Source organism: Zeus faber (assembly GCF_960531495.2).
Source record: "Zeus faber genome assembly, chromosome: 10".
NCBI lineage: Eukaryota > Metazoa > Chordata > Actinopteri > Zeiformes > Zeidae > Zeus > Zeus faber.
In genome coordinates, this window is record NC_137199.1 from 32165352 (window position 1) to 32187992 (window position 22641).

Below are 22641 nucleotides of genomic sequence, written 5' to 3' on the forward strand. Positions count from 1 at the left end.
TGTCTTTTCGTGTCATGGGTTTTACATTTCTGCCCCTGAATAACTCGATGGTTTCCTCTCCGTGACTGGAGGCGGGGTTCAGGGTGCGGTCGGGGTCGTGACCTCGCAGCCAGATTTAGTTTGTTGTTTTATTTGACCCCCCACTTCAAGATAACGACACAAATCTGGTTTTTTTGGAGACTTCTGACACCGGATCCGTCTGTATTTTGACACCGAATCCAGATCTTCTGGGCCGCGCCGCCCCGCTCGCCGCCTGTTTTTCACCTTTTCCTGCGATTCTTCTGCGAACCTGGAAGCCATCGGGGTTTTCTCCAGGAAGGAAGACTCGGGCGCGTTTACGCTCCGATAAGTCCTTTCTGTGGAAATGGAAGTGAGTTCAGTGCGTCACCGCCTCAGCTCTGAAGGAAACCGGTCGGGAAAACAATGAAGAATAAAGGATTGTCTGTGAGAAAAGCCGGAGCCGGCGGCGCACACGTCCGTCCGTCAGAAGGAAAAGATACGGATAAGAATCCCGGGTTCCGCTCGGACCGGGCTTTTGTTTGGAATTGAAGACCAAAGCCGCTCCCTCGGTGTGATTATTCGGAACGGCGAAAAATTGTATTTCATTTGGAGATACTTGCGCTCGAAGATCACAGCGCTGCTCCTTCCCCCCCTGCCACAGGAGGGGGAACGGCGCTTGAGCGAAAGGAACTCGACGGGAGAAAAAAATCCCTTCACTCATGAATATTGCAGCAGAGGAATTATTTAGCGAAAACAAGAAATGCTCAGATCTGTGCTTAACCTCATTACATGCTATCGTCACACTGTGTTTTAATTGCACCTTGAGGAATGTTGTACAGTTCATCGCTGGTGAAAAGAAATGGTATTTCTTCCCAGCACCGAGTGTTTAAACGGTGTTTTCATCCTGGATGTGTCGAGACTTTCACTTTTTATGTTGTTGAGTCGACCTTCTGCAAAGTAAAAGCTGCTTCTGGCTCCGCTTTCAGCTGGACACCCACAGAACTTCAAAACGGAAATATTTCCCACAAATAACAAAAAAGGTATCTTTCGTCTTTAATTGTTTGATTACCGCAGCACCACATCACCCCCGCAGGGTGTCACCTGCAGGAATGTTCAGGGTTAATCACCAACACGTCCACACATCAGATGGAACGGTCCTGCTAGTGCATGTGTGTGTGTGCGTGTGTGTGTGCGCGTGTGTGTGTGTGTGCATGTGCACCTGTGTATGTGTGTGTGTTTGTATGTGCTGATGCATGTGGGGCTGCTGCATTAACACTGTTTATTTTGTTCTGCTTGCTACTCCACACCTTTACTACCGCACATACACACACAAATAAACACAAAAGACCAGCGCACTCCTCTGGAGCGACAGGGAATCATCTCTGATTCTGATCATTCTCAAATGAACTCACACAAAATTAGCAGAGAACAAAATAACTCCTTACGAAACTGTTAAACAATTCATTTTGGGTTCATCACATCCCACTTGATCATGATCAAGTTTTTAAATTTCAAGACCATATTATAAGATAATTATTCATGAAGGTGTGACAAGTTCTACAACTGTTTAAACGCTCACGTTCCAGGGCTTTGTCGCATGTAGAAACACACACATGATCACATGTTTATCTCATGTTTCTTTCTGTGCATTTGAGGACGTGACAATGTTTACGTTGTGTGTCATGACATTATGATTCCTGTCTTTAACAGCAAATATATTATATAAGTGATATTCCCGGGGTGTCGTGGCGCCACCCCGGGCCCCCGGTCTCTGTGTGTATGCATTATGCTCTTGGCATGGCCTCTGTTTCTCTTTGTTGGTCGCGCCAAAGCCGAGCCCGCCCGACAGACGACCACCAAGAGGAGGAAACGGAAGAACTCGGCGAGCAGCGCCAACAGCAGCGTGGGCAACGCCACCGGGAAGAAGCGGAGCCCCGCCTCCAACTTCAGCCTCTCCAGTCAGGTACCTGTAAGCATCAGCCCTGCCCGGTTTGACTCCGCCTCCTCTCTTATTACCGTCTGCTTCTCAACACGTGAAAACACACACAGATACACAGACTGTCGGATGGAGAGATCATCATCGAACCTGACAGTTCAAGATCAAGGGATGATATGTCACATACACATGCACAGGGTCATGTATATATGCAATGAAATGTCATGAGAGATCTATATTTATTATTGTTTTCCATTAAGTTGTGTGTGTGTCCTTAAGAATTAACCTGAAACTGCAAGCAGCATTGGACTAGTTTCGCTCTTATGGAAGCAAAGGAATCCAGTTTGATTCTGACTCCGTTCCAGGTTTTGTTCTGGTCGGGTTATGATAGACCGGTGCTCCCTCTAGTGGTGGAAAATGTGTATTCTGTCCAATGTTTACGGTGAATTCTCTCGTTATCTTCCTTTACGTCAGAGTGTTTACTCAACATGGAACTGTCCTTTATCAGTTCTGATCTAAAGCAGAACGTTAGCGCTGCTTAATGTCGTGAAATTCAAACACCTCATCCATTTAAATATAATTCCCAACGACAGGAAGTGTTAAAATGCGGCGCCGTCGTGTTCTTCAACGCTGCTCGTTCTTTTTCCTTTTGACTTCCAGGCTTTGCAGCCACTTTTCAACAGTCGCTGCGGCTGCAGAACACAGTGCCTGTTACCATAGCAACTATTTTCCAGATACTATAGTGCGCAAACCCCGCCACTTCCTGTGCGGCAATATTACTTCCTGCCGGTGTAGTAGGGCTGGGCAATATTTACAAATAATTAATATTAATAATAATAAATCAAAATCATCGCAATGTTTTCCAACCAATCCCTCAATTTCAATAATTCGAGGATTTTTTGGGGGGCCTGACTATTGGTTCTATAACACATTTAAGCACAATAAATATTTGGGAATCGACCACGAGTAATATGGATACTATGAGCATTCATTAGAACAGTCTATGAAGTTCAGAAAACTGCATCACTTTACTGTGACGCTCCTTAAACACATTTAACCCTAATTATCACCCTGCGACCAGAACGCCCGACCAGATCGAGTCTGACGTCACAATATCCATATCATCATGATTATGGTCTGGTGTTACAGCGTACTGTCCAGTTCACAGACACAGAAACTCATTTGGGCTCGGGTAGAACTGCTCCAACGGTTCTAACGGATTAAAAGTTGATATTTTAAGACAAAAAGTCACCGCGTGCAGCTGAAAATTTAATTCCCTTCATCTTCACCCTCCTCCAGATCTCTCTCTGTATTTTTTTAATTCACTTCCAGTCGTTCCTCGTTCCAACGCTCCTCATGCTTTCAAAATGTTACACACTCGCCCTCTCGCGTGCACTGACGTACTATTTAAACAGGCGCACACACACACACACACACACACACACACACACATACACACAGAGTTACGTGGGTTTTTTTCCACCGGAGAGCAGTTTGGCTCTGTGCCAGCTCTCATTATGATCCCAATCTGTACCCCAATACACACACACACACACACACACACACACACACACACACACACACACACACACACACACACCGCTGCCTCTTTAGGCGTGCACGCTGCTCGCATGCTGGTTACATATGTTGTGCGTCTGCCGTCTTTGTCTGAGAAGTTGTTCGTCTTGTGGCTCCAGTCGACGTGAGGCCAATAACAAAGAGCAGCAGGGGGCGGGGCGGGGCGGGGGGCGGGGCGGGGGCTGCAGGACTCATAGGGGGTTTAACAGTGACCTCTAGTGGCGACGGGGCACCACAGCACGCTCCAGTAGCAGTGTCCGTAAGTTTGAAGTTGATGAAAGAAATGGAAGCAACAGCACGACACAGTGAGGCTCCCTGGATTCACTGCAGTGTCTGTGTCCTGGATAGTACAGTGGCAGGAAGTAGTAGCACTGCACAGGAAGTGGTGTTTTGCATATTACAGATAGAGCAGTCATAGAGCAGCTACGGTGTCATGTGCTGGATGGGTGTGACGTCGTGTGAGGTGTGGTGCATTGTGGGGGCTGTTTGTTGTTGTCCTGCGTTCCTCTCACTATGCGTTAACTTTGTGTGCTTCTTTTTTGGGGGGCGGCGGCTCAGGAGGAGCAGGTCCTCTGCTCATCGGAGGGTCACTGGTTCGATCCCGTGCTCAGAGTCAAAGTGTCTTTGACCAGGGCACAGAACCCTCAACCGCTCCCAATGAGAACAATGGAGCCTTGCATAGCTGCCCCCATGCTGTGTGTGTGAATGGGTGAATGTGTGTGTGAATGGGTGACTGTGAGGCTATTTGTTAAAGCCCTGAACAACAAAGCGTGCTCTTCATTTCAATCCTGTTTAACCCTTCATTGAAGCTTGTGTTTCACTGTGTTTCACTGTTTCACTGGGTTTCACTGTGTTTCACTGTTTCACTGTGTTTCACTGTGTTTCACTGTGTTTCAGTGTTTCACTGTCTTTCACTGTTTCACTGTCTTTCACTGTTTCACTGTGTTTCACTGTGATTCACTGTTTCACTGTGTTTCACTGTGTTTTACTGTGTTTCAGTGTTTCACTGTCTTTCACTGTTTCACTGTGTTTCACTGTTTCACTGTGTTTCATGATTTCACTGTGTTTCACTGTTTCACTGTGTTTCACTGTTTCACTGTTTCACTGTGTTTCACTGTTTCAGTGTTTCACTGTGTTTCACTGTTTCACTGTGTTTCACTGTGTTTCACTTTTTCACTTTTTCACTTTGTTTCACTGTTTCACTGTCTCACTGTTTCACTGTTTCACTGTGTCTCACTGTTTCATTGTGTTTCACTGTGTTTCACTGTGTTTCACTGTTTCACTGTGTTACACTATTTCACTGTTTTACTGTGTTTCACTGTTTCATTGTGTTTCACTGTTTCACTGTTTCACTGTGATTCACTGTGATTCACTGTTTCACTGTGTTTCACTGTGATTCACTGTGTTTCAGTGTTTCACTGTCTTTCACTGTTTCACTGTGTTTCACTGTTTCACTGTGTTTCATGATTTCACTGTGTTTCATGATTTCACTGTGTTTCACTGTTTCAGTGTTTCACTGTGTTTCACTGTTTCACTGTGTCTCACTGTTTCACCGTTTCACTGTTTCATTGTGTTTCACTTTGTTTCACTGTGTTTCACTGTTTCACTGTGTTTCACTATTTCACTGTTTTACTGTGTTTCACTGTTTCACTGTGTTTCACTGTTTCACTGTTTCACTGTGTTTCACTGTTTCACTGTTTCATTGTGTTTCACTGTTTCACTGTGTTTCACTGTTTCACTATGTTTCACTGTTTCACTGTGTTTCACTGTTTCACTATGTTTCACTGTTTCATTGTGTTTCACGGTTTCATTGTGTTTCACTGTTTCACTGTGTTTCACTGTTTCACTGTGTTTCACTGTTTCACTGTTTCATTGTGTTTCACTATTTCACTGTGTTTCACTGTTTCATTGTGTTTCACTGTTTCACTGTGATTCACTGTGTTTCACTGTGTTTCACTGTGTTTCACTGTTTCACTGTGTTTCACTGTGTTTCACTGTGTTTCATGATTTCACTGTGTTTCACTGTGTTTCACTGTGTTTCATTGAGTTTCACTGTTTCACTGTGTTTCACTGTGTTTCACTTTTTCACTGTGTTTCACTGTGTCTCACTGTTTCACCGTTTCACTGTTTCATTGTGTTTCACTGTGTTTCACTGTGTTTCACTGTTTCACTGTGTTTCACTGTTTCACTGTGTTTCACTGTTTCACTGTTTCATTGTGTTTCACTGTTTCACTGTTTCACTGTGTTTCACTGTTTCACTATGTTTCACTGTTTCATTGTGTTTCACTGTTTCACTGTGTTTCACTGTTTCATTGTGTTTCACTGTTTCACTGTGTTTCACCGTGTTTCACTGTTTCACTGTTTCATTGTGTTTCACTATTTCACTGTGTTTCACTGTTTCATTGTGTTTCACTGTTTCACTGTGTTTCACTGTTTCACTGTGATTCACTGTGTTTCACTGTTTCACTGTGTTTCACTGTGTTTCACTGTTTCACTGTGTTTCACTGTGTTTCACTGTGTTTCATTGTGTTTCACTGTGTTTCACTGTTTCACTGTGTTTCACTATTTCACTGTTTTACTGTGTTTCACTTTCACCGTTTCACCGTGTTTCACTGTGTTTCACTGTTTCCATGTTTCACTGTGTTTCACTGTTTCACTGTGTTTCACTGTTTCACTGTGTTTCACTGTTTCATTGTGTTTCACTGTTTCACTGTGTTTCACTGTTTCACTGTGTTTCACTGTTTCACTATGTTTCACTGTTTCATTGTGTTTCACTGTCTCACTGTGTTTCACTGTTTCATTGTGTTTCACTGTTTCACTGTTTCATTGTGTTTCACTATTTCACTGTGTTTCACTGTTTCATTGTGTTTCACTGTGTTTCACTGTTTCACTGTGTTTCACTATTTCACTGTTTTACTGTGTTTCACTGTGTTTCACTATTTCACTGTTTTACTGTGTTTCACTGTTTCACTGTTTCATTGTGTTTCACTGTTTCACTGTGTTTCACTGTTTCACTGTGTTTCACTGTTTCATTGTGTTTCACTGTTTCACTGTTTCATTGTGTTTCACTGTTTCACTGTGTTTCACTGTTTCACTGTGTTTCACTGTTTCATTGTGTTTCACTGTTTCATTGTGTTTCACTGTTTCACTGTGTTTCACTGTTTCACTATGTTTCACTGTTTCATTGTGTTTCACTGTTTCACTGTGCTTCACTGTTTCATTGTGTTTCACTGTTTCACTGTGTTTCACCGTGTTTCACTGTTTCACTGTTTCATTGTGTTTCACTATTTCACTGTGTTTCACTGTTTCATTGTGTTTCACTGTTTCACTGTGTTTCACTGTTTCACTGTGATTCACTGTGTTTCACTGTTTCACTGTGTTTCACTGTTTCACTGTGTTTCACTGTGTTTCACTGTGTTTCATTGTGTTTCACTGTGTTTCATTGTGTTTCACTGTGTTTCACTGTTTCACTGTGTTTCACTATTTCACTGTTTTACTGTGTTTCACTTTCACCGTTTCACCGTGTTTCACTGTGTTTCACTGTTTCCATGTTTCACTGTGTTTCACTGTTTCACTGTGTTTCACTGTGTTTCATTGTGTTTCACTGTGTTTCACTGTTTCCATGTTTCACTGTGTTTCACTGTTTCACTGTGTTTCACTGTGTTTCACTGTGTTTCACTGTGTTTCATTGTGTTTCACTGTGTTTCACTGTTTCACTGTGTTTCACTATTTCACTGTTTTACTGTGTTTCACTTTCACCGTGTTTCACTGTGTTTCACTGTTTCCATGTTTCACTGTGTTTCACTGTTTCACTGTGTTTCACTGTTTCACTGTGTTTCACTGTTTCAGTGTTTCACTGTGTTTCAGTGTTTCAGTGTTTCACTGTGTTTCACTGTGTTTCACTGTCTCAGTGTTTCACTGTGTTTCACTGCTTTCACTGTTTCACTGTGTTTCACTGTGTTTCACTGTTTCAGTGTTTCACTGTGTCTCACTGCTTTCACTGTTTCACTGTTTTTCCCTATGTTTCACTGTCTTTCACTGTTTCACTGTCTTTCACTGTTTCACTGTTTCACTGTCTTTCACTGTTTCACTGTGTTTCAATGTTTCACTGTTTCACCTTTTCACCTTTTCACCTTTTCACTGTCTTTCACTGTCTTTCACTGTTTTTCACTGTTTCACTGTGTTTCACTGTGTTTCACTATTTCACTGTGTTTCACTATGTTTCAATGTCTTTCACTGTTTCACTGTGTTTCATGATTTCACTGTTTCACTGTGTTTCACTGTTTCAGTGTTTCACTGTGTTTCATTGAGTTTCACTGTTTCACTGTGTCTCACTGTTTCACTGTGTCTCACTGTGTCTCACTGTGTCTCACTGTTTCACTGTTTCACTGTTTCACTGTTTCACTGTGTTTCACTGTGTTTCACTGTTTTACTGTGTTTCACTGTTTTACTGTGTTTCACTGTTTCACTGTTTCACTGTTTCCTTGTGTTTCACTGTGTTTCACTGTGTTTCACTATTTCACTGTTTTACTGTGTTTTACTGTTTCACTGTTTCATTGTGTTTCACTGTGTTTCACTGTTTCACTGTTTCACTGTGTTTCACTGTTTCATTGTGTTTCACTGTTTCACTGTGTTTCACCGGGTTTCACTGTTTCACTGTTTCATTGTGTTTCACTGTTTCACTGTGTTTCACTGTTTCATTGTGTTTCACTGTTTCCGTGTGTTTCACTGTTTCACTGTGTTTCACCGTGATTCACTGTTTCACCGTGATTCACTGTTTCACTGTGTTTCACTGTGATTCACTGTGTTTCACTGTGTTTCACTGTGTTTCATTGTGTTTCATTGTGTTTCACTATTTCACTGTTTTACTGTGTTTCACTGTTTCACCGTTTCACTGTGTTTCACTGTGTTTCACTGTTTCAGTGTTTCACTGTGTTTCACTGTGTTTCACTGTTTCACTGTGTTTCACTGTGTTTCACTGTGTTTCACTGTGTTTCATTGTTTCAGTGTTTCACTGTGTTTCACTGTTTCAGTGTTTCACTGTGTTTCATTGTGTTTCACTGTGTTTCACTGTTTCAGTGTTTCACTGTGTTTCACTGTGTTTCATTGTGTTTCACTGTGTTTCACTGTGTTTCACTGTGTTTCAGTGTTTCACTGTGTTTCACTGTCTCAGTGTTTCACTGTGTTTCACTGCTTTCACTGTTTCACTGTGTTTCACTGTGTTTCACTGTTTCACTGTTTCACTGTGTCTCACTGCTTTCACTGTTTCACTGTTTTTCCCTATGTTTCACTGTCTTTCACTGTGTTTCACTGTTTCACTGTGTTTCACTGTTTCACTGTGTTTCACTGTGTTTCACTGTTTCAATATTTCACTGTGTTTCACTGTCTTTCACTGTTTTTCACTGTTTCACTGTGTTTCACTGTTTCACTGTGTTTCATGATTTCACTGTTTCACTGGGTTTCACTGTTTCACTGTGTTTCACTGTTTCAGTGTTTCACTGTGTTTCATTGAGTTTCACTGTTTCACTGTGTTTCACTTTTTCACTGTGTTTAACTGTTTCACTGTGTCTCACTGTTTCACTGTGTCTCACTGTTTCATTGTGGTTCACTGTGTTTCACTGTGTTTCACTGTTTCACTGTTTTACTGTGTTTCACTGTTTCACTGTTTCACTGTGTTCCACTGTTTCACTGTGTTTCACTGTTTCATTGTGTTTCACTGTTTCACTGTGTTTCACCGTGTTTCACTGTTTCATTGTGTTTCACTGTTCAAGTTCAAGTTCAAGTTCAAGAGATTATTTGTTTCACTGTGTTTCACTGTTTCATTGTGTTTCACTGTTTCACTGTTTCATTGTGTTTCACTTTTTCACTGTGTTTCACCGTGTTTCAGTGTTTCACTGTGTTTCACTGTGTTTCACTGTTTCACTGTGTTTCACTGTTTCACCGTTTTACTGTGTTTCACTGTGTTTCACTGTTTCCATGTTTCACTGTGTTTCACTGTGTTTCACTGTTTCACTGTGTTTCACTGTCTCAGTGTTTCACTGTGTTTCACTGCTTTCACTGTGTTTCACTGTGTTTCACAGTGGGATGGGGGATGGTAGCTCAGGCGGTAGAGCTGGTGGTCTAGTAATGTAAAGGTTGCTGGTTGGATCCCAGGCTCCTCCTGCTAGCAGGCTGTAGTGTCCTTGAGCAAGACACTTAACCCCTCATTGCTCCTGATGGCTGCGTCCGTCAGTGTTTGAACAATTGTAAGTGGCTTTGGATAAAAGCGTCGACTAAATGTAAATGTAAATGTAATGTAATGTTTCAGTGTTTCACTGTGTTTCACTGTGTTTCACTGCACCATCGGATGGCCCCAAGACACCCAAACGCTTTGTGCTGGTGCTGAACAGTCTGATGCTCGGCTTCACGCTGCTGGCGACGGGCTGCAGCGTGAAGCCGAGCGGCTCGTGTGTCCTGGCGTTAGAGACGTGTCGGCTCCACATCCACTGGCTCTTGTTGGCGCGTCAAACATTTCAAACCTCTCTCCCTTTCTATATTTAATATTCATTGTACACATAGATGGGGCTGTGTCACTTTTTTCTATTGAACTGGTGGAGTTGTTTACTTAGTGAAATAAATAACCTCACGAAAAAATTACATAAATGATCTTCCCATACATTCCTTAAAATAAGGACTTGTCCTTATTGGAGAAAAGTAAGATGACGGGTTCTTTATTTTATCGATCGTTTCGGGGACGTTTTTCATTTAAAAACAGCCTAATCATGAACAATACGCAGCGGTTCGGGGTCCATCATCCGAGGATCAGCGCCATTTAGAGCCTACCTTCCCTCCTATTGGCTACTGACCTCATTTGCATGAATTCTGCTCAACTTTCCCTGTCGCCGTGAGCGCCTTGCAATGGAGCTCCGCCCCCCATTCAGCCCCGCCCCCCTCAGCTCCGCCCCCTGCAGCTCCGTTTGAGGTGCACGGCAGCCTGTCGCTTTGCAGCGCATGTACACCTGTTGGGTGGTGGCGATTAGGGCTTTACAGTGCATCATCACATGGGATTCCCATGTGCTTGTGAGGAAGCAGGTTCTGTCTGAAAGACGTGAACAGCTGTTTTCTATCAGTTATTATAACAAAGCACTCTGTTCTGAGGGGAGAGATGTGTGTGTTCGTTAAAATAACAAAACACACACACACACACAGCTTCAGTCTTTCCTTCTTTATTTCTTTATTTTCGATGCCTTCAAGCTGTACTTACATCCTTAATCCCACTCCTGGTTCCTGTGGAGCAGCGATGGTTTCATTCACGTCCCACTTTGTTGACCCTCCAGCAGCACCGTCACCATCTCCTCCAGGAGGATCAAACGACGCCGATGACGCCGCTCGGCCCAAACAAAGCGGACGACTCGTCGCCACGACGGCGTTTAACGGAGGCTAAAGCCTGGCTAACGGGGCGAGCAGACCAGCCGGACGTTATTAATTAGATCTGAGCAGCTGCAGCGCGGAGGGAGGAGGGAGAAGGGATCCCCTTTATTTTGACCAGAGGACCTCCCCCCAGGAGCAGATGGTGTTGGTAATCACAGGTTTTCTTTAATGGCTTCATTAGTTATGCAAATTGACCAATCAGTGTGGATATTGTCACTTAGTTGAAAAGCAGCTCACCTAAATTAATTAGTGTGATTAAGACGTAGCGAGATGAAGCGCTGGTCGCCGGGGGACGACTGACACCAGATCAGTGGAAATAAACACCAGAACAGGAAGTGTCTCCAACCACGGTTCCAACACGTCTCGTCTGTGCTGGAAACACACGCAGGGCGGAGCCCCAACCGCGGGTCTGAGTGGGAGCCGGTCGGTGCGGGGGCTGCATGCGATGGAGCTTCAGGTTCAGGCCCGAGGATCCAACGGCGCTGCTGTGTTTTGCGAGCGGCGGCGGGAACGCGGCGTCCTCCTAACGCCGCGGACGCCGTCTCCGTCTGGAAGCGACACAAACGCGCGGCGTCGATACCAACACGACTGTGTCGCCGTGTTCCGCTTGGAACCTTCCGTTGGCCTTCAGCAGGGTTTTGGGCCAGGACCGGACAGAGACCTGCCGTCCTCCTGGATTAGGGTGCAGTCAGAGGAGAACAGCTTGGGGCGTGGTCAAGTCCAAACAGCTGAGCTCTGGCAGCAGGTGCAGCAGGTGCAGCAGAACAAGCAGCTCCGCCCTCAACATCAGGAGCCTTTATTCACTTCTTATTTATTGAGTCATGAAATGTTTTCTTTTGTACTTGGTGAGTTGAAGGAGGAAATGCTGTTTCCTGTTTACATTCAACACGTCACAAACAGAGTTTGTTGTTTATTGTTGTTGTATATGTCTGTCTGTCTGTCTGTCTGTCTGTCTGTCTATCAAAGAATTAAATCCAAAAACAGATTCAATCAGACAAAAATAGTTTCTTTAGAAGTCATCATTTCACTGTTTAGTGCAGATCTGGAAAAACAGTTTTGGTGAAAAATGTCTCAACACACACACACCAGTACAACAGCATCACTTTCATGTTGTCCTATGTACCTGTCTCCCCTCCAGGACGTGATGGTGGTGGGCGAGCCCACCCTGATGGGCGGGGCGTTCGGGGAGGAGGACGAGCGTCTGATCACGCGTCTGGAGAACACGCAGTACGACGCCAGCAACGGCCTGGACGACGACGACGACTTCACCAGCTCCCCCGCGCTGGGCAACAACAGCCCCTGGGGCTCCAAGCCGCCCAGCGCCCAGGACGGCAAGGTGGAGGCCGCCGCCCCGCAGCCCTCCCAGTAGGAGGGCGACCACCCCAACACGGAGAACCACACGGACCCCCCCCACCCCCCCCACCCCCACCCCCACATCCACCTGTAAATCAGAGTCTCACAGCCCCCCCACGGAGAGATATCCATGAGTCACAGACGACGTTTGTGTTGTTTTTTCGACTGCTCTGTGTGCGGCCACGCCACCGAGCGCCGGCTTTTCCTTTTGTTTTTTAAAGAATTCATCTTGAAAGTCGCACAGGAAGTCTCCTCCAGGAACGAGCTGCAGGCGCTGAGTCAGGAAGTAGCAGACGCACGCCGCCTCCACGCCGCCTCCACGCCGCCTCCACGCCGCCTCCACGCCCTCTCTCCCCCAAAAAACGCCAGAATGTGTATCCGGGCGTTCGGCGTCCAGGGCCCTCCCCCACCGGGCCGCTCTGCTCCAGGAAGGAAGCTCGTCCTGCGGAGGAAGCTCGTCGGGCGTCGAGTGCTCGGCGTCGATGAACGTCCTGAAGAGGCGGAGGGAGCCGCGCGACGCCGGAGGCATTTGCATTTTTATTGGAAACTCGACCGTCGCTTTGTTTTGGCCGCTCTGGTTCGATTCCCTCCCAATTAAAAGGGAGAAGGCGACGGGGGTGTGGGTGGTTTCCCAGAATCCTTCTTTCTTTCCCGCGTCACCGCCTGCGCAGACCGCTGACTTGTGTTCGTCGGCTTCGTGCTCTTTGCCGTCTCCCAGAATCCTTTGCGGCCATTTGTTGTGACTTTGCCGCCCAGTGTGTGAGCTTTCGCAGACAAACGTCGTGGACTTGATTCTCCCTCCTTGAACAATCAGACTTTTCCCTTTAAAGACCTCCTTCCCAAACTGGCGCTGAAGGCTTTTCCTGCATGTTTTTCTAGGATGTCCTGGGTTTGATAAGTACTTTTTAAAACACATCCATCCGACGTTCTGTTGTTCAGTTTGGGAACACTGTCAGGAGGTTTGTAGCTCTGTAAATACCGAGGTGGTGTTTTCGCCTCCGTCAGCCGCTGGGAGCGTTTCGATACGGCAGCTGTTTTGTGAGGCTGCTTTTCCTACAGGTGTTTTCACGTCTCGGTGGCTGCTTCGGACGCCGGTGACTCCGTGGGTTTTTTTCCGGCCGCCAAAAAAGAAAAACACCGGACGGGTTCCGCCTCCGACCGGTCCTCCGCCACGGCCGTGACGGCCGCGGCGGCGCCGAAATCAGCGAGAGCCCGCGGCCCCGCCCGCGGCCCCGCCCGCGGCCCCGCCCGCTCTGAAATGAAAGACTTTTTGACAAAGACAGGTTTCACATTTGCAGCCGGCACCGCGCTGCAGAAACGGTTCGATGCCGGTTTTGTGTTGCGATCTTCTTGGGTCTTTTAACTGCATCGATGCTCTCCCCCGTTTCCTTTTTTTATTTGACTTTCCTTTGAGAAATTGGCAAAAAGACAAAGGTGGATGTCTTTATACATTTGAATATTATGAGTATTTATTTGTGCATTTGTAAGGAAGCTAACACATTTCTAAATATGTTTGAGCCTAGTAATATTAGACACCGTTTGTACATGATATAGCAGGTGTTCAGTGTCAGATCTGATGTTGGTATGTATGCTTTACCATTTAAGTGTTTCAATAAACCGTGCTTACCAATCACCTGAGTCCACTTCTGATTTCCCGCACCGGGCCGGCGGGCGGAGCTGCTTCCATTCTGGTTGGGGTGGGGGAGGAGCGGGGGCGGGGGCGTGGCCTCCTGCTTCAGCTCAGTCCGTGCAGGTGGAGTTTGGACATGTTCCTGTGTGTTTTTTTTATCCGCGACGTAGCAAGTCACTGAAAGTACCGCGCCCAGTACCGACTGGGAATCCTCCCTGCAGCTTGGTGCTGATTCCTACCAGGAGGTGGCGCTGAGCCACGCCCACCGTCTGTTCCTCACGTTCGATGACGTTTGAGCAGGACTGACGTGTTCCATTGTGTTTCATTTTCATTGCCATCTGTGTGGAAAAAGTTTTTATAAAATATTACTTATATCTAAAATACCTTTTTATGTCACGTTAAAACATGTCAGTGTTTAAAAACATTTTCTTCATATTTTGTCAAATTTCTGTTCATTTAGATTCCTGCCCACACTGGCGTTCAATGGAGGGGGCGTGGCCTTGCTGCCATAGTACGTATGTTCTCCCCTCTGATTGGCTGCTGCAGGGAAAAGCGTGAGATCTGCCCGGCAACATGAGCCAAAGGAACATAGCGCAGGAATCAGTCGGAGGAGGAAGAGTTTTGTTCCGCAGCGAACGCGTGTTTCACGGTGTTTTCAGAAGCTTCTGTCGACTTCACAAAGTTTGATATTATTTTGGGGGCGAGGATCCCAAGGCTGGACTTTGATGAATGACGCTGCTTTCAGTCCTGTCTGATGGAGCGTTGGCGACACCAAGTGGAAGAGATGTGTAAATGCAACAAGAAACAACGTTTTCAACAGGCATAAAACAACAAACATGAAAAAGACCATTATGAACATCATGTTTATTACATTATCATCTTATGAACATCATGTTTATTACATTATCATCTTATGAACATCATGTTTATTACATTATGAACATCATGTTTATTACATTATCATCTTATGAACATCATGTTTATTACATTATGAACATCATGTTTATTACATTATGAACATCATGTTTATTACATTATCATCTTATGAACATCATGTTTATTACATTATCATCTTATGAACATCATGTTTATTACATTATCATCTTATGAACATCATGTTTATTACATTATGAACATCATGTTTATTACATTATGAACATCATGTTTATTACATTATCATCTTATGAACATCATGTTTATTACATTATGAACATCATGTTTATTACATTATCATCTTATGAACATCATGTTTATTACATTATGAACATCATGTTTATTACATTATCATCTTATGAACATCATGTTTATTACATTATGAACATCATGTTTATTACATTATCATCTCATGAACATCATGTTTATTACATTATGAACATCATGTTTATTACATTATCATCTTATGAACATCATGTTTATTACATTATGTTTATTACATTATCATCTTATGAACATCATGTTTATTACATTATGTTTATTACATTATACATTATGAACAAGTTTATTACATTATTACATTATGAACATGTTTATTATATTATGAACATCATGTTTATTACATTATTACCTTATGGACATCATGTTTATTACATTATCATCTTATGAACATCATGTTTATTACATTATGTTTATTACATTATACATTATGAACAAGTTTATTACATTATCATATTATGAACATCATGTTTATTACATTATTACCTTATGGACATCATGTTTATTACATTTTCATCTTATGAACATCATGTTTATTACATTATGTTTATTACATTATACATTATGAACAAGTTTATTACATTATTACATTATGAACATGTTTATTACATTATGAACATCATGTTTATAACATTATCATCTTATGAACATCATGTTTATTACATATGTTTATTACATTATACATTATGAACAAGTTTATTACATTATTACATTATGAACATGTTTATTACATTATGAGCATCATGTTTACTACATTATGAACATCATGTTTATTACATTATCATATTATGAACATCATGTTTATTACATTATGTTTATTACATTATACATTATGAACATGTTTATTACATTATACATTATGAACATGTTTATTACATTATGAACATCATGTTTATTACATTATGAACATCATGTTTATTACATTATCATATTATGAACATCATGTTTATTACATTATGAACATCATGTTTATTACATTATGAACATCATGTTTCGTACATAATACATTATGAACAAGTTTATTACATTATACATTATGAACATGTTTATTACATTATGAACATCATGTTTATTACATTATGAACATCATGTTTATTACATTATCATATTATGAACATCATGTTTATTACATTATGAACATCATGTTTATTACATTATGAACATCATGTTTATTACATTATGAACATCATGTTTATTACATTATTACCTTATGGACATCATGTTTATTACATTATCATATTATGAACATCATGTTTATTACATTATGAACATCATGTTTATTACATTATTACCTTATGCACATCATGTTTATTACATTATCATATTATGAACATCATGTTTATTACATTATGTTTATTACATTATACATTATGAACAAGTTTATTACATTATTACATTATGAACATGTTTATTACATTATGAACATCATGTTTATAACATTATCATCTTATGAACATCATGTTTATTACATTATGTTTATTACATTATACATTATGAACAAGTTTATTACATTATTACATTATGAACATGTTTATTACATTATGAGCATCATGTTTACTACATTATGAACATCATGTTTATTACATTATCATATTATGAACATCATGTTTATTACATTATGTTTATTACATTATACATTATGAACATGTTTATTACATTATACATTATGAACATGTTTATTACATTATACATTATGAACATCATGTTTCGTACATAATACATTATGAACATCATGTTTCGTACATAATACATTATGAACAAGTTTATTACATTATACATTATGAACATGTTTATTACATTATGAACATCATGTTTATTACATTATGAACATCATGTTTATTACATTATCATATTATGAACATCATGTTTATTACATTATGAACATCATGTTTATTACATTATGAACATCATGTTTATTACATTATGAACATCATGTTTATTACATTATTACCTTATGAACATCATGTTTATTACATTATCATATTATGAACATCATGTTTATTACATTATGAACATCATGTTTATTACATTATTACCTTATGAACATCATGTTTATTACATTATCATATTATGAACATCATGTTTATTACATTATGTTTATTACATTATACATTATGAACATCATGTGTATTACATTATACATTGTGAACATCATGTTTATTACATTATTACCTTATGTACATCATGTTTATTACATTATACATTATGAACATCATGTTTATTACATTATCATATTATGAACATCATGTTTATTACATTATACATTATGAACATGTTTATTATATTATTACTTAATGAACATGTTTATTACATTATGAACATCATGTTTATTACATTATACATTATGAACATGTTTATTACATTATGAACATCATGTTTATTACATTATAAATTATGAACATGTTTATTATATTATTACTTAATGAACATGTTTATTACATTATGAACATCATGTTTATTATATTATTACTTAATGAACATGTTTATTACATTATGAACATCATGTTTATTACATTATACATTATGAACATGTTTATTATATTATTACTTAATGAACATGTTTATTACATTATGAACATCATGTTTATTACATTATGAACATCATGTTTATTACATTATTACCTTATGAACATCATGTTTATTACATTATCATATTATGAACATCATGTTTATTACATTATGAACATCATGTTTATTACATTATTACCTTATGCACATCATGTTTATTACATTATCATATTATGAACATCATGTTTATTACATTATGTTTATTACATTATACATTATGAACATCATGTGTATTACATTATACATTGTGAACATCATGTTTATTACATTATTACCTTATGTACATCATGTTTATTACATTATACATTATGAACATCATGTTTATTACATTATCATATTATGAACATCATGTTTATTACATTATACATTATGAACATGTTTATTATATTATTACTTAATGAACATGTTTATTACATTATGAACATCATGTTTATTACATTATACATTATGAACATGTTTATTACATTATGAACATCATGTTTATTACATTATGAACATCATGTTTATTACATTATTACCTTATGAACATCATGTTTATTACATTATCATATTATGAACATCATGTTTATTACATTATGTTTATTACATTATACATTATGAACATCATGTGTATTACATTATACATTGTGAACATCATGTTTATTACATTATTACCTTATGTACATCATGTTTATTACATTATACATTATGAACATCATGTTTATTACATTATCATATTATGAACATCATGTTTATTACATTATACATTATGAACATGTTTATTATATTATTACTTAATGAACATGTTTATTACATTATGAACATCATGTTTATTACATTATACATTATGAACATGTTTATTACATTATGAACATCATGTTTATTACATTATAAATTATGAACATGTTTATTATATTATTACTTAATGAACATGTTTATTATATATTACTTAATGAACATGTTTATTACATTATGAACATCATGTTTATTACATTATACATTATGAACATGTTTATTATATTATTACTTAATGAACATGTTTATTACATTATGAACATCATGTTTATTACATTATGAACATCATGTTTATTACATTATTACCTTATGAACATCATGTTTATTACATTATCATATTATGAACATCATGTTTATTACATTATGAACATCATGTTTATTACATTATTACCTTATGCACATCATGTTTATTACATTATCATATTATGAACATCATGTTTATTACATTATGTTTATTACATTATACATTATGAACATCATGTGTATTACATTATACATTGTGAACATCATGTTTATTACATTATTACCTTATGTACATCATGTTTATTACATTATACATTATGAACATCATGTTTATTACATTATCATATTATGAACATCATGTTTATTACATTATGAACATGTTTATTATATTATTACTTAATGAACATGTTTATTACATTATGAACATCATGTTTATTACATTATACATTATGAACATGTTTATTACATTATGAACATCATGTTTATTACATTATGAACATCATGTTTATTACATTATTACCTTATGAACATCATGTTTATTACATTATCATATTATGAACATCATGTTTATTACATTATGTTTATTACATTATACATTATGAACATCATGTGTATTACATTATACATTGTGAACATCATGTTTATTACATTATTACCTTATGTACATCATGTTTATTACATTATACATTATGAACATCATGTTTATTACATTATCATATTATGAACATCATGTTTATTACATTATACATTATGAACATGTTTATTATATTATTACTTAATGAACATGTTTATTACATTATGAACATCATGTTTATTACATTATACATTATGAACATGTTTATTACATTATGAACATCATGTTTATTACATTATAAATTATGAACATGTTTATTATATTATTACTTAATGAACATGTTTATTACATTATGAACATCATGTTTATTATATATTACTTAATGAACATGTTTATTACATTATGAACATCATGTTTATTACATTATACATTATGAACATGTTTATTATATTATTACTTAATGAACATGTTTATTACATTATGAACATCATGTTTATTACATTATGAACATCATGTTTATTACATTATTACCTTATGAACATCATGTTTATTACATTATCATATTATGAACATCATGTTTATTACATTATGAACATCATGTTTATTACATTATTACCTTATGCACATCATGTTTATTACATTATCATATTATGAACATCATGTTTATTACATTATGTTTATTACATTATACATTATGAACATCATGTGTATTACATTATACATTGTGAACATCATGTTTATTACATTATTACCTTATGTACATCATGTTTATTACATTATACATTATGAACATCATGTTTATTACATTATCATATTATGAACATCATGTTTATTACATTATACATTATGAACATGTTTATTATATTATTACTTAATGAACATGTTTATTACATTGTGAACATCATGTTTATTACATTATACATTATGAACATGTTTATTACATTATGAACATCACGTTTATTACATTATGAACATCATGTTTATTACATTATTACCTAATGAACATGTTTATTACATTATGAACATCATGTTTATTACATTGTTGATGCTTTTCCTGACGACGTATCTCTGTGAGACTGGCTTTTCAGCGCTTGTGGCCTTGAAGACGAAATACAGGAATAAAGTGAATGTTGATCCAGATCTTCTCTTCAGAGCGTCGTCCATTAAACCAGACATCAGGCAGGTGGTGTCTGCCAGGCAGCACCAGCTTCTCATCAGGTGACTTCATATTCATGTTCATTCCTGTTATTGTTAGTTTTACGTTACCAACGTGACGCCAAAGTTCCATAGATATAAGGTTATTTTTAACCCAGCTCTTTTACTTTTACCACCACTGCACCGTATGTATGACAATGCAAATGATTGTTAAAATATACGTCCTCTGAGAACGCACTGTTTGTCTGTGTATTACTTCTGGTCGGGTGTGGCCCCGACACTTTGAGATTTTCAAGTGGGAGGTGAGTCCCAAAAAGTTGGGAACCGCTGGATTAAAGGCATGTTTTAGTATTTTTAGCATTTTTAGTATTTTTTTTCCTCCCCCCGAGGAATCGCCACCTTACCGCGGTGGAGGGGTTTGTGTGTCCCTGTGACCCTGGGAGCTGTGTTGTCGGGGGCATTAGCCCCTGGTAGGGTCTCCCAAGGCAGAGTGGTCCCAGGGGAGGGACTAGACAAAGAGTGATTCAAAGGACCCTAATGCAACAACAATCAAGACAACATTGTACCTCGCCCGGAATAGGGAAACGGGGGCCCCATCCTGGAGCCAGACCTGGGAGGGGAGCTCGCCGGCGAGCGTCTGGTGGCCGGCCTTGACCCATGGGGCTCGGCTGGGCACAGCCCTAAAAAATACCATGGAGCCGCCACCCTGTGGACCCACCACCTGCAGGGATAGGCGCTGGGGTCGGGTGCGATGTCAGTCGGGCGGCAGGCAAAGGCGGGGGCCTGGGCCTGCTGATCCTAGGCATCGTAGACTAGTTCTAGGGATGTGGAATGTCACCTCTCTGGCAGGGAAGGAGCCGGAGCTGGTGCGGGAGGCGGAGCAGTACCAACTAGATACGCAGAGCACTGGCTCTGGAAGCAATTTCCTGGAGAAGGGCTGGACTCTCTCCTTTTCCGGAGTTGCTAGGGTGAGAGGCGTCGGGCGGGTGTGGGGATACTCACGAGCCCCCGGCTGAGTGCCGCTGTGTTGGAGTTCTCCCCAGTGAACGAGAGGGTCGCCTCTATACGACTACTACGACTAGTTGCTATGGGGAAAGCTCTGACTGTTGTGTGTGCTTATGCACCGAACATCAGTTCAGAGTATTCAGTCTTCTTGGAGTCTCTGGGTGGCGTCCTGGAAGGGGCTCCGTCTAGGGACTCTATAGTTCTACTGGGAGACTTCAACGCTCACATGGGCAACGATGGAGAAACCTGGAAGGGGATGATTGGGAGGAAGGGCCTGCCTGATCTGAAACCGAGCGGTGCTTCGTTATTGGACTTCTGTGCTAGTCATGGATTGGCCATAACGAACACCATGTTTGAGTATAGGGTGGCTCATAAGTGTACGTGGTACCAGACCACCTTAGGTCAAAGATCGATGATTGACTTTGTGGTCGTGTTATCAGATCTGCGGCCGTATGTCTTGGACACTCGGGTGAAGAGAGGAGCAGAGCTGTCAACTGATCACCACCTGGGGGTGAGTTGGATCAGATGGCTGGGGAGGCTGCCAGACAGACCTGGTAAACCCAAACATGTAGTGAGGGTGAACTGGGAATGCCTGGTGGATGCCTCTGTCCGTGAGGTCTTCAACTCCCACCTCCGTAAGAATTTTTTGCACATCCCAGAGGAGGGGATGGGGGGACATGGAATCCGAGTGGGTCATGTTCAAAACCTCCATTGCAGAGGCGGCTGCTAGGAGCTGTGGTCGGAAGATAGTCTGTGCCTGTCGTGGCGGTAACCCAAGAATCAAGCTGGTAGAAGGAGGCCTTTCGGGCTTGGCTGGCCCAGGGGTCTACCGAGGCAGCAGACAAGTACCGACAGGCTAGAAGGGCTGCGGCTTCGGCAGTCACTGAAGCAAAAACCCGGGTGTGGGAGGAGTTCGGGGAGGCTATGGAGAAGGACTTTCGGTTGGCCTCAAGGAAGTTCTGGCAAACCGTTCAGCGACTCAGAAAGGAAAAGCAGGGCTTGGCTCAGGCTGTGTTCAGCCGGGGAGGAGAACTAGTGACCCGGACTGGCAATATTGTCGGGTGGTGGAAAGAGAACTTTGAGGAACTCCGGCAGAGTCTGAAGACTCGGGTGAAGTCTAGTCCATATGCCTGGCAGAGGTCGCTGAGGAAGTCAAAAAGCTCCTCGGTGGCAAGGCGCCGGGGGTGGAAGAGATTTGCCCTG

At 40.2% G+C, this 22641-nt stretch overlaps 1 protein-coding gene across 4 annotated transcripts in view; it reads left to right on the forward strand.

The window, feature by feature from the left end:
• The window catches only part of ldb2a (LIM domain binding 2a), an 88708-nt gene extending 74798 nt beyond the window's left edge, over window positions 1–13910 (forward strand). The window contains exons 7-9 of one of the 4 annotated variants that reach the window (XM_080008735.1): window positions 987–1040; window positions 1833–1969; window positions 12063–13910. In XM_080008735.1, coding sequence (XP_079864861.1) covers window positions 987–1040; window positions 1833–1969; window positions 12063–12293 — 422 coding nt within the window. In that variant the 3' untranslated portion in view covers window positions 12294–13910. Of the gene's footprint in view, window positions 1–986; window positions 1041–1819; window positions 1970–12062 lie in introns of all 4 variants that reach the window. The other 3 variants (XM_080008736.1, XM_080008733.1, XM_080008734.1) reach the window with 3 other exon arrangements.
• The last annotated feature ends 8731 nt before the right edge of the window (window positions 13911–22641 follow it).